The sequence below is a fragment of the Coturnix japonica genome, chromosome 5, assembly GCF_001577835.2.
Source record: "Coturnix japonica isolate 7356 chromosome 5, Coturnix japonica 2.1, whole genome shotgun sequence".
NCBI lineage: Eukaryota > Metazoa > Chordata > Aves > Galliformes > Phasianidae > Coturnix > Coturnix japonica.
The window spans coordinates 46,035,817-46,049,256 of record NC_029520.1 but is presented as its reverse complement, the minus strand read 5'-3'; the positions used below and the strand labels follow the sequence as shown (position 1 = coordinate 46,049,256).

Sequence of the window (13,440 nt, the reverse complement as noted above, 5' to 3'; positions counted from 1 at the left end):
CGCAGAGCTCCAGACAAACAGCAACACTTTCTTCTCATCCCTCTCTGCAAGGCTACCTATAAGCCATGCCATTATATAAGCTACGCCGGCGTTCATTAGAATTCATGGTCACAGCCAAGGGGTGGGGAACACAAACCAACCTATGGGTGGAAATTCCTGACAGAGGCAAGCAAGCTTAGACCCCCTTTTTTGGCAGTTTATTATAAAACAATTGACACACGCCTTTTGAAATGAATATTTAAATTGAGGGGTATAACTGCAAGCATTAACATGCCTACTTACTAGGGGAAAAAAAACACCAAAAGCACTTTGGTGAGCAGAGCTGGCATTTGCTTTAATGCATAAATGACTTGGGCTTTTTACTATAAATAACCAGAACTGCCAACCAAGGCAGACTTGGCCAGTGACGAATAGCTTCTCTCTAATGAGACTGGTGGGTAGACGAGACTACAGGGCCTTCCAACCTGCTGCCACCATACCACACCTGCATACACAGGCACAGACACTTTTCATCCTGTACACAAGTTATGTTTCTAATCATACGGTCCTGCACACAAGCACCACTCCCAGAAGTTACATGCATGCGTGATGAAGAAAGTCCAGTCATGGTAACAAAGCAGGTTTCATATTTGCCTCATTAAGACAAGAGAGAACAGAGGACAGTAATCAGTTATGAAATATATTGAGACTCCTTATGCATTTCATGTGGAACAGACCTCCTTGCCTCTCTTTGTTTTCAAAGCATGAGAGAAATACAACAAGGTAATTTACTTCATGCGCTGTACGATTTAGAAATATCGGGCTTTGATTCTCTATTGTTCATTTCATACAGTTCTCTGATCCTGTTGCAAAAGCATTTCCCACCAACGTTGGGTTCCCTATTCATCTGAGAAGTTTGCTCACATTTTTCACTCCTTTCGAGAGTTTTGTGTGCTGAATTGGAAGTCTGGAGGCAGCTGCCACACTTGTAAGCCTACAATTCAGTAACAGGGCTCTTAGGTGTTGGTAACGAACACAGTCAGGTGATGGGAACAGAAATCCACTGGGACTTTCATCAGAGGGGGAAGATAGGGAAAAATGGAGATAAAAAGAATGGAGAGCAGAAGCTAGAGCAGGGAGGGGAAACAAACTAAGCTTCTTCCTCTCCTCTCTGACTCTATTGTCATTATATGGTATATCTAACCTCGAAACACATCTCTTCTCCTTGTTCCCGCGTACCAACCCATGATCACAAGCTCTTATCCCATCATTCTCCTCATTTCCTCCATTTTGCCACCCATTCACTCTGCTTCTCCAGAATGTTCATTCCCAGCTTTGTTCCAAACTAGGAAGCCCCAGGAAGAGCACAAGGCCTATTCCTTCTGGCGCTGTCAGACTGCTCTACATAATGCTGAAGCAGCAAGAGTCAGCCCAGTCTACAGGAAGATTAAGAGGTATTACACACAAAGCGATCTGGAAAAAATAAAATAAAACAAATTAAAAGATGCTAGATTTGTTTGGTTTGCTTCTAAAAGCCCTGAGTGGCTCCTTGTCTCTGTGGAATCTTCATACTAGGAATATATGAGCAAACACGAGGGAGACAGCTATGTTTCAAACAATCACTTTGGACACAATAAAGCAGCACTGGTAGATTGCCCATACTATACACTATGTTTTCCAGAATGAAACAATCCTTCAACTCTGACACCGTCATCTTGGATAAATGATGCTACCCGAGCTGGGTAATCAACTGAAACAAATAAAAATAGAGCCTATCACACCATCAGTTTTTAACTCAGAAATCCTTACTGACCTCAATGGGGCATTCTACCGAAAAGATAATGGGACAAAATATGGGCCAAGCAAAGTACTTAGTAACTTTCATTTTTCTCCCCTAGACAAGGAATCACAAAGCAGGCCATTTAAATCCAAAAGAAAGATGGCATGCGATTTGCAGCCTGATTTCATTATCGATCAGTCAGTAAACTGAATTTATTTACAACCTATCTGATGCACTTCATAAAAACACAAGAAAGAAGAACCTCCCTCAAATTCCTAAAACAACCAGCTGACAGCATTTCAGTGCTTGACGTAGCACTGTTGAACAACAGCAGCAAACTCTCTACCAGAGATATGTCTCATATGTCACTACAATACTTTTCAGACCTTATCTGGCCCTGCTACAAACACAGCCCTTTGACACTGGAACTTCTTTTTTTAAGTGACCCCCATGCATTTGGTTAAAGGAATACATTTATTTCTCCAAACTACAGAATATCCCTCTCCCATAGCAGAAACCATTCAGAACACCACACTGCAAAATCTCGAGCTCCTAGCAAAAGACTTTGTGAACCCCCATCTACTTCTTATCTGTGGGAATAATAGAGACTGTCACCAAGGACTCTATCTTTTAAAATATATCTTGGCTATCCAAAAGCAGCTGGCACAACGAAATAAGTGCTGAAAAATGTCCTTTAGTATGTTTTTTGACAGCCCCTCTAGAGAGACTCCAAATGGGCCTCTCTTCTCTCTTCTCCAAAGAAATAGTACCCGATGTCCAAGAACCAGCACCAGAACGTTAATGACTTTACAAACAGGTACTGAAATCTTTCTGTAGTTTTTCTCCTCCTTTTAAAGCAGACACGTATAAATTACAGGGAGTCTTCATAAGTGAGGGGAAAAAAACCCCAAAACTTCACACAAAGCATATTTTCAGTGTGCTTGCAGTTTAGACAGGCCCTAAATATCCAGTAAAACATCTTACAAAATGTCATGCATCAAACAGACAATCTGTTGAAACTGCATGTACTCAATAATGACTCTTTTGCCTGATCTCAGAGCCCAGCAGTCATTAATGAGGGTAAACTCTTTGTTCTTTCAATCCTCACTCACTCATTTTTATCTTCAGAGCAAGCATTTTCATGACACAAGGGAAAAATTCCCTTTGGTTAGTCTAGATCTTGAGTCAAAGTCTGTGCAGCTCACATCTATATTCAAGAGATAAATACAGTTGAGTTCACAAATTCTCAGCCCTACTAATATTTGAAGTTTCAGAGCATATAAAGTGGAGTCAAAATACAGTGCTTTCAAACATATTTGAGTTTAAAAACAGCATTTCAACTACATAGGCACAGATTCTTTTCAGCTACAGCTCTATTACATGCGGCATAAATTAGAAGGCTTAAGAGAGGATGTTGCTTACTTGTAATATCAACCTCAGCATTTGCAAGTGGAGGCAGGTTAGGTGAGGAAAAGGCATTGAAACTCCCAGCATCCACCTTAGTCACCCTATTTCCCCTGTACAATTTATTATAAAAATACAGGCACACCTGCAAAACAAGTAAAGAAACAGGTCTATGAATAAGCCGGTAATTAAAAGATTCAGTAGATAAATACTGTAGTCTGTCCTTTATAAAGTGTTTTCTAAATCTTTAAAGCTACTCAGAGGCCAGTAGATGTTTACAACTCCTACCCTTTCAAAAAGAGTTGGCACATCTGTTGCACATTGGTTTAAGAATTTAAGAAGAAAATAGGTTAAGAGCTAACTAGTTTCATAATCCTCTTATGAGGCAGAGTCTAGGAGACAGCAAATTTACCTGAGCCCACTTCAGAGACTGAGGAAAGGAACAGTGTGGACAATTTGTGTACACTTACATCTAAATTCAGAGTCCAGAATATCAACAAAAGGCCTAGTGAAAATGAAGGATAGCTTTCAAAACTACAAATAATATCAGGTTTCTTTTCAAGCCCTTTAAAGTAAGTCAACTGGAATTTGAATGAAAACCGATACCTCAAAGTTGCTCTTAATTATGAAGATCTTGGCCTTGCTGTGATATCCTGTAAGGACTGGCAAGCATGGCAGTAGTGAAATAAGGTGTAACCTGATGAGATTTCTCTCAGATTTTTGGCTTGCATGGCATCATCATCTTTAAAAGCAGGGTGCTGAGACCATGGAGATGCTTCCATGTTTATTATGTGTATCGTCCTTGACACTTCAGTCTTCGCGTACTAGAGCTAGAAGATATTGCTATCAGTTCTAGCACAAATTAAGAACTTCAAAGTAACTTTCAGTTCAAAAACTGACTTAGAAATGCTTCAGATCCCACACATTTGTAAGGGAATCTATGATTGCAAGTCTGCTGCAAGCTAAAATTCAGACTAGATAGTCTCTATAGATTGCACACAGGCAAAATGAAATGTCCTGAAAAAACAGCGTGTGCTTTGCCATGCAAGGGGCTGTTACATCAGTGGAATCATTTTAATTCCCCTTTCAAGTGCAAATCCTACCAGATTTTTGAGTAAGTAAGTATGTGTCCTAACTAGAGGGAAAGGAGCAGCTGCCAGGATGGTCTTCACAGGCAAACAGACCTCGGGAATCACGAACTGTCCAGCAAAAAGCAGCGCCCCCAGGAGGTTGGCTCGGCCGTCGTTCTGCAGCTCATATATGGGCACCTGAAGAGTAGAGAATGAAATTAAACCCCATCCTTTCCATAAAGCCTACACAGCAGGAAAAAATGTATTTAAAGGAAAAAAAAATCCAAATTATGCAATAGAAATACATGAATAATTCATATGACAGTGATTTATGACACGTAAAGTTTCCTTCTTCGTCCAAACTATTTTAAACTACAGTAGAAGGTGGGGTTTCCCTCTGCTTATCCAGCTTCTATAATTTAAATGCTTACAGATAACATAGAGATGATTCTAGTATGATTAAGCAGTTGTTTTTAGAAGGAAAAAAAATCAAGAATATAAAGTAAGCAAACTCAGCTTATGTGACTGAACATGGGAGGAATGACTGTACAGAAGAAAGTCTCAGTTCATATGGAACTGTCTCTATGGCTTCAGAACAGCTCTCTTGCACCATCTTTCATCATAGTAGTATATAAGACCTGAGCCAACAGGTTATTACTGACGGAAATGGACAAGATTAAAAGCAGAAATCTGGTCTGCTGAATGACAGGGATGACCTCCACGCCTTTACAGGTTGTGTCTTTATTAACAGAGAGTCAGAGCTCCTTTCAGCAAAAAAAATCACCTGCTCAATTGCAAGATTATGCCAGGCAGCTCCCCAAATAATTAAGCAAAAAACAAAGTAAAATCTTGAATATGATGTAGCACAACTGGACTGCTCCATGTCAAGGCAGTAAGTGGTAGCCTGCTCCTTCCTAGACTTTTCTATTTTGACTTCAAATAGACCACATGTGAAAGGGAAGTTATGAGACGTCGGGGAAGGGTTTTACAGCTCTATGTTTCATCCCTCTTTTGTGATTAGAACTGTATTTTACACTCAAGCAAGCTATTCTAGTACGACAACCCCTCCTCCTCAGACAATATGCAAAGGTCTGATCTCCAGCTAAGAGAATGAAAATTAATAAATCTTGTCTTTAGAGGAAAAGACAGCTTGTGGGAGATGCTTTGTGGAACAGAAAGGATAAAAAAATGCATCCAATGCTGAGAGATTGTAAAAAGTGAAAAATAATGCAACAACAAGTAACATAAGATGGGCCAAAAAAATGATGAAGTAATAAGTATTAAGCTTCAGGGCTTTAAAACAACAACAAAAAAGACAGCTAACAACCAGCAGCCACCTGAGGCTGGAAAGATGCCTCTCATATAAACAGATTATTACACAATGGCCAGTGACAGGCTCTTATATCTTTCTCTGAAGCATCTGGCTCCGACCATAATGAACTACTGTTCTGATGTGGTACGGAGTTGTAAAGTCACTAATGATAAAATTATAGGACAGATCCTCAGCTGGTAAGCCTGTCAGTTCTTACTGATTTCTATCAGCACTGTGAGCATTCATTCACCCTGGTGAGAGGCCTGTCCTGCACTACTACTACCAAAACCCATAATGACAGTCAAGATTCAAGACAGCTTTGCATACAAAAACAAGTTTTATTACACAGAAAGCCCATTACCTGCGATCCTGTCAGAACAACAGTTTTACCCAGGTTCTCGCACATGAAGGATAAGGCTGAAGCTGTGTATGCCATCGTGTCGGTGCCATGGAGGATCACAAAGCCATCGTACTTTTCATAGTGCTCCTGGAGACGGAGAGACATTTTTCATGCTGTTATAACAATGCACTGGCATCAAATAGATGGATGGACTGTGTGACTTTTACTGATGCAAGCAGCAGTGTAATACTTTGAAGGGTACTACATGGGTAATTCCTCCTCAAGTATCCACATTTTCAGTTTAAACATAATTAAGGGTTAATAGGACAATAAACACTACAGCTAGTAATTCTAATTAAGGAACAGTCAAAGAGATTTTTCTATGTATACATATTAATGCAGCATTTTTAAACCAGAAGACTGCTAATTAAGAAAAGCTTAGCAATGGCTCGAAACAAGAATGTTAACATATGTAAATCAGTCGCATGGTCTGATTTCTTGTAGCTGCTTTCACTGAGGGGATTACATCACTTACAGGAACAGAAGAGGCAAACCGAGGCTATCATCATATACATATAGAAAAAAAACCAGCCCGTTTAATCCTGTTGGCAGCCAGACAGATTGCCAGTGTAAGAGTGCCCTCTTCTGTTTAAATGCCATCACTTCTCAAGCATTACATCTGCAGCTCAAGAGGCGTAGAGGCTTTTAACATTTGCAGGTAAGGTGCACATGCTTGTCTAAGAACACCAGGCACAAACAAATGCAAAAGGGAATTTTATGATGACTTATGAAGTCGGAGTACATTAAAAAGAGTGAGGTGAGGGAGGTGATCTGCCCCTCCCAGGAGCACTGTTGGGCTCCTCAGGTCCAGAAAGACAGGGAACTTGTAGAGAGAGTCCAGCAGGGAGGCCATAAAGGTGACTTGGGTCTGGAGCACCCCCCCTGTGAGGGCAGGCTGAGAGACCTGGGGCTGTTCAGCCTGGAAGAGAGAAGGCTCAGAAGGGACCTTATCAGTGCTCATAAATAATGGATGGCAGTCACATGGATGGCTGCCCAGAGAGGTGGTGGAGTCTCCTTCTCTGGAGATACTCAAAATCCACCTGGATGCTTTCCTGCCCAACCTAATGCAGGGAATTCCTTTAGCAGAGGGTTGGACTGAATGATCTCCAGAGGTCCTTCAAGCCCCGACCATTCTGTGATGCAATCTATGTACAATTCTACACAGGAAGCTTTTAATGCAAAGCCACAAATTACTCTTTGTCCTGATGGAATAAAATCATCAGCCGGCTTTCAGAGGAAAAAAGGAATTGGTTCCTCTGCTTTAAGAGTGATGCACATAGTAAACATTTAAGTCAGAGAAACTGATGTCTCTAATGTAATTTGGTTTGCATGGACATGATTATACAGCACTCTGAGCAAATACAAAAAGTGCCAGTGGGAATTTTTCTTTAATTTTCCATAGAATTAAATCAGATTTCCTTTGAAGTAGATTTCTTATGTTACGTTGGGCACACACGTTTGGCATCTCTTGATAATATGGTCAGCTCCTAATCCACCCACACATTTTGACTTGTCCTTTACTATTTCTTCACTAATACTCATCCCTGCATGTTGCTATGAATGAAAATTTCAGTGGCAATCTGTTTAATTCTCACTGGTTAGCCCACAGAACAACCACCAACGCTGCGAGATTTTTCTGTAGGCCAGAAACTGGGGTGCATAAAGTGTGCTGCTGTGTTCATCAATGCTGAAACAACACAAGTGAATCCCAAGGGCTAAAATCACAGAAACAGCCAAAGGTAAAGTAGAAACAAAGGTAAATTCTCTCCTGTTCAACATGGCATTGCCTTCTTTAAGATACCCTACTCCCAGTCCTGGGCTTTTCCCACCTGCGTCCCTGTTCCATACCCTCTTTGCCTCTTCTCCGACCCATCAAGATGCATCTTCCTTACTTTGATGCCTTCAGGATTAGAGGACCTAAAGGTCAAAGACCATTACATAATCTTCAGTAGCATTCACAGCATTGTTATACCCTTAGTGAAAACTGGTACAGCTTGGAGGAAGACGACTTGCAACACAAAGACTTACACCACTGCAGAGTGAGGAGTGGAAGAGCGGAGTCTTTGCAGGCCCATGGTTACTTATTGCTAACAGCTGCATATGAATTCCTGGTGTGAAGTATTTTAAATGTTTCATATTTCTGCTTTCTTAAAACCATACAGTTAAGAAATGGGGACAGAAGCAGAGAAATGCTCTTAAACTAGAGAAGGATGTAACACGTTTACCTATATATAAGAATATATTTAGGGCTCAGATCATTTCCCAGTGTGTGCAAGCCAACCTTGGTAATGCTTTTTCTCCTGGTTGCAAAACCAAAGCTAGTCAAGACTGTGTGTCTGATTAAGAAAGGCACACTAAATCATTTCCTACAATGATAGCTAACTATTAGTCTATCAGAACATTCAAATGCTGTGTAACTGTACAACCTTCTGCTAAGTTACCTACACCTAAGGATTTATCTGATACTTTTCAACAGTGAATCTAAGCCAATATGTTATAACATATTAATCTATATACTACATGTCTTTTCCAATCACAGCTGCCATTTTTCATTTTATTTTACAGAATTATGAATAAGCTGGAAGAGCTACGCAACAAAAGAGCATGAAGTCTTTTCAAAATGCAAGCTTGTTGTTTTACAGTTAACAGTGAAACATGGATAACATTAAAACTTTAAACAAACCAATGTAATTATAGCACTCCCACATTGTTATACCTTGCTAAGTATACCAAACACAGTGCTATTTTTGCTTTAGCAACAAATGAAGTTCTATCCCACACCACAGTACCTCGAGTTTCTTTGCAATTATGGCCCAGTCCTCCGGTGTCATGTTTGAAGAATCGAGTAGTGGTGACAGCTCCAGGATTGTGTAGAAAATTCTTTTGTTTTGCTTAGAGACACTAAAAAGAGAGATAACTCAGAAAAATATATAAATATATATAAATATATATATATATAATATATATAATATATATATATTATTATATATAATATATAATATATATATATTATTACAGCTTACAGTAGCTCATCGCCTCTGTTTTTCACTAAAGCAATAGCTTCCCCCTGTATCTGCACGTCTATAGCCAAAGAAATGGTCTTAAAATTGAAACATCCAAGTTTAGAAGCTCATGACTTGATGTGGTTTAAAGCACAAACGCTTCAATTTACTAAACTTAGAATTTGGGAGGCGAGGAGAGGTTGGCAAAAACAAAGGCAGGTAAGAATAACGCAGAGTCACTTTGTTTAAGTTTGGAACTGAGTTCTAATGTAAGTTCACATCTAGCCTTAAGGTTTAAAAAATGCTTTGTAAGCTACTGAGAGGAGTCTGTAAAGCTCCCAAGACACACGGAGAGTCCACAGATGAGTTTCAACAACTCTTTAATGCTTTGATAACTACAAATTCCTTGCAACGAAGGGAGTCTTCAGAGTCTTAGGATTGACCTTTATTTTTATAGCTTCTAGAAAGGTTTTTTGTAACTGTGATTGACGCTTCTACATTTATTTCCTATGAGTGCAAGACAGTCCAAGGCCATATAGAAGGCCATGATACTCCACAACATATGGATGTGTAAAATAAAAGTTTCTGTAAGAGTTTGCTTAGAGCACTGAGTTCACTGCCTTCCCTCAGCATTTGCAAGTGTTTTTTCCCCCCCTACTTGCTCTTCTTGCTTATAGCAATATAAAATCTTCAATAAAAAATTCACCACCAAACAAAATCTGAGCAGACACTGCCCATATGAAGCCTGTCTGAGAGCTGCTTACAGTAGAGAAAGCGTTTAATCAACATGGGGTTATCATTCAAAAACAACTGATTACTGTAACTAAGATATATGAGAAATTGCTTTACTGGGCATCACGTTTATCTGTGCTGCCTAAGAGCAACTTCAGAAGTCAGTGGAAAAATTGTGAGAAGAGCTTCTCAAGGAAGCGCTGCTTAAATAACACACAGCACACCTAAAACAAGACCAGCCGAGTCCACTGCTTTCAACTCCTCTCTCCGAGAAAGATGATCATTCGATGGTATCTTTGCTCATTACGTCACAGTTACAACACAGCTACACAAAGTTCACAAAATACTCCCGTTTTCTTCCTTCAGAAAGCTGCATTATTTCTCAATGCCTCGTTAAAATATCACTCAGCTGGCACAGAAGGGAAAGTGGCAGATTGCCACGACTGACCTCCACAAACAGCACACAGCAGTGCCAGAAAAAAGAGGACAAGACTGGTTTTTTAAGCTTCAGCTCTTGATCTGAATGACTGTCTCAAGGTTTTCTGCTCTTTGTGGAGAACACATACCAGAAGAAGTACATTTAAGAGTCCAGTTTGCGTATCAGTGCAGTAACGTTACATTTTAAATCCACTAAAGTACTTAAAAGTTATTCAGTTATAACAGTATTGTTACAAATCTCAAATTTTCTTGATATAGCCATTGGATTGAACATAAATTGTACATTCACATCCATATTAATCTGCTGGGAGTTCATTACTTTCCCTTCATTCATCTTCCTGCCGTCTGCCTTCTGAGAAGTTACTTTTAACACAGACGTCGGTACAGAATAGAAAGAAATTAATAAACCTTACAATTTGTTTTCATGCTCTGATTTTCTCCACAAAGTTTAAGGAATATCCATTTGCACTCATAACAAAACAGCAACGGTCCCAATTGTTCTTGAGTGATTGTAAAACCATCCTTTGTGCCCAGTTAACATGTTTACAGGGGCAGTCATTCATCACAGCTGTGGAATATCTCAAATTAGCATACTGCCCTCTCAGTGAAACCCAAAAGCTTCCTAATCATTGCCCAAGAGTTAAGAAGCAACGCAGATTAATTATAAGCCCATCAGCTATTATCATAATGCTGCATAAATTTGGGAAAGACAATCAGCTTTTGGGTTTTTAACAAAACAAAACAAACAGCCTGCAGAATTAAAGCATGAGGCCTATGCATGGATGCATTAATTAGATGCTACTTTATCGGGCACGCAGAAGATAATTCACACACTGCTGTATTTGCAGCTTTCCTAGTTACTTGGGAATATTTGTACGCTTGCAGAGTAGCCCATTAATATCAAAATAAACTGCCCACAGTGTCTGCTTGTTGACAAATCCATAAGTAATTTCTCAAGCAGTTTTATGACACTTCACGTTTTGCACAGTACAAGGCATGTTAGGCTTCTTCCTTTTAGAATCATGGAATCACAGAATAATTAAGGTTAGAAGAGTCCACTAAGATCATCTAATCCAGCCATGAGCCCATCCCCACCATGCCCACTTTTAAGCCAATATAAACATTTTTGCTGATTTCATAACAGCATCCCCAAGTTAATCATTGGCAGATACAAGTGTTTTAAAGCCTACACAACTCCATCTCCCCTTGGAAGTACTTACGGGAGCACCAATGTGTCATCCGGAAATTCATGGAGGTTGCAGAGTTTTGTTTCCTGGGCATATGCATCATCATGCAGCATCGGCATCGTCTTCAAGCTGCTGACTAACTTATTGGCCTCGGGAGCGAGTCCTGACAAATAAAGAATAGATGAAGTAAATGATGGATGGAAGGGAGCGAGCAGCACCAAAAGGGGGGAAGAAATCAGTTTACACAGCTTGTGGCCTGTCCCTGCACATGAAACATTAGCAGTCTACTGCCAGCTCAGAATGTGAAAGCAACGTAATTAATAAATCTTTAGCGCAGTTATTCTTTTTCAGATTTTAAATAAATAGATAAATCCTTTATTCGGCAGAAATAAGGTTACAAATCCCCTGCCTATCAAGCATTTATGTTTTACCTAGTTAAATTGTTTGTGTGCAAATACTGATAGCAAAAGGCTCCCATTCTCTTCAACATTTGCCATAGGTACCCTCTAGACAGCAGCAGGATATTTACCAAACACTGAGCGTTGTTTTGCACTACAGAACTGTGATATTGCTGCCTATATCCACTGTGAACTCAGCCTGCAGCTGCTCCGACAGACATAGGATGAAGGAGGTCTCTGCATTTGACTGCTGAAATGAGTAGAGAGGAAGAGGGAGGTTCATTTATGGTCTGAATTTAGTAAAGTGGAACATTACGTATTTTATTAACTCACGTATCTTTAAGTGACAGCAGCACATTAGGAGTTTCCGGATCAGCAGCACTCCGATTAGATTACAATAATTCCAGTTATAAAATTATATTGCAGTGCTCAAGCAGAGGCACTTCCTTCTGAACTCCAAGATTCTACTGGTGCTGCTGTCCAGATCTGTTCAGTGTTAGCTGAACTGCATGCAGCCTGCTTTGCTTGGGGTCTGTTTACTTTCCAAGCTGATGGAAAATCCTTAAGAATGGCCTAATCTCTTTCCTGGCTTGCCCTAAATGAAGTACCAGGCCTTTTCATAGCCAGCTTCCTTGCAGGACAGCAACAGTATTTGAGTGGCTTTGGTTGGATTCCTACTGGAACATTTTGTTTTACAAAATATACTTCACATGCTTCCAGCGTTTTGTTCCTTCAGTTATAAACCCTGCTTTTTCCTATTAAAGATGTCCCTACCCTACTCACAAATAGCCATGGCCCTTGGGATATAGAGTCATTCTGGCTCTGAGCTCCACACAGTATCACAATGTTCTTTTTGTTTTCCCCACGTTCACCTTACTCTGGATACTGGCAATGAATTACTTCTTCTATTAGCTCAAAGAGCAGGAGAGCTGATGAACAATAATATTCCTAAATCTCTTCCCAATGAACATCTCTGGATAACAAATTTTGATGTGATTTTCCTGTGCCTGCTTTACTGTGATCAACCCTTATGACCTTCTGCAGACATACCAAAGATGTCTGGCTCACAACCCACGCAGTTAGCAGTATTTTCTGCTCCATTGCTTCAAGAAGCATCACAGGGGAACTCAAGCACAACAGTTTTAAGAACACTTCTACTTTATTATGCATGAAAAACATCTCCTGTGAGCCAAACTCATTAACCAAGCATTTGCAGCAGCTTTAATCCTGCAAAGAAGAGGTGAACCACACAACTCATCAGCTGCTGACCTGTTCCTCTGCAGCTGGCTATGGTGAGGAGAACAAGGATGACTCTATCTCACCTGGATCCAAGGATTTTGTTTTTCACTCCAGTACTAAAACTAATACAGCAATAGCTACTTATCAGTCTGGTTAACCTATATATAGCCTGTGTTGTAGCAGAGAACGGGGAGCTGAAAGACTCCAATTCAGCTGTGTCTCGGGGGCTCAACACCCAAAAACCCACCACAGGAGCTGGGTCCTATTGGACCATGACAGTCAGTCCTCTGGCAGTCTACAACATCAAGAAAAGACAGAAAGTTAACTATGTTACCCAGAAAGACTATTCCAAGTAATCCTTATAAGGGGATTTAGCTTAGCCCTATTTGTGTTTGTTAGGTAAGATTTCTTTTCTCACTTTTTTAAGGCAAACGCTCGGAAACAGAGCAGTGCTCGAGACTGAGGAAAAGACCTTCCTGAAATCATCATCCAGGAGGAG

The 13,440-nt window shown here is 40.1% G+C and overlaps 1 protein-coding gene across 1 annotated transcript in view; it reads right to left on the bottom strand.

The window, feature by feature from the left end:
* The window catches only part of ASPG (asparaginase), a 38,502-nt gene that overhangs the window by 23,196 nt on the left and 1,866 nt on the right, over positions 1–13,440 (bottom strand). The window contains exons 2-6 of the mRNA XM_015865667.2: positions 11,338–11,467; positions 8,735–8,846; positions 5,907–6,032; positions 4,348–4,431; positions 3,182–3,308 (exon numbers count right to left, since the gene is read on the bottom strand). Of these exons, the coding sequence (XP_015721153.1) occupies positions 3,182–3,308; positions 4,348–4,431; positions 5,907–6,032; positions 8,735–8,846; positions 11,338–11,467 (579 nt within the window). The remainder of the gene's footprint in view (positions 1–3,181; positions 3,309–4,347; positions 4,432–5,906; positions 6,033–8,734; positions 8,847–11,337; positions 11,468–13,440) is intronic.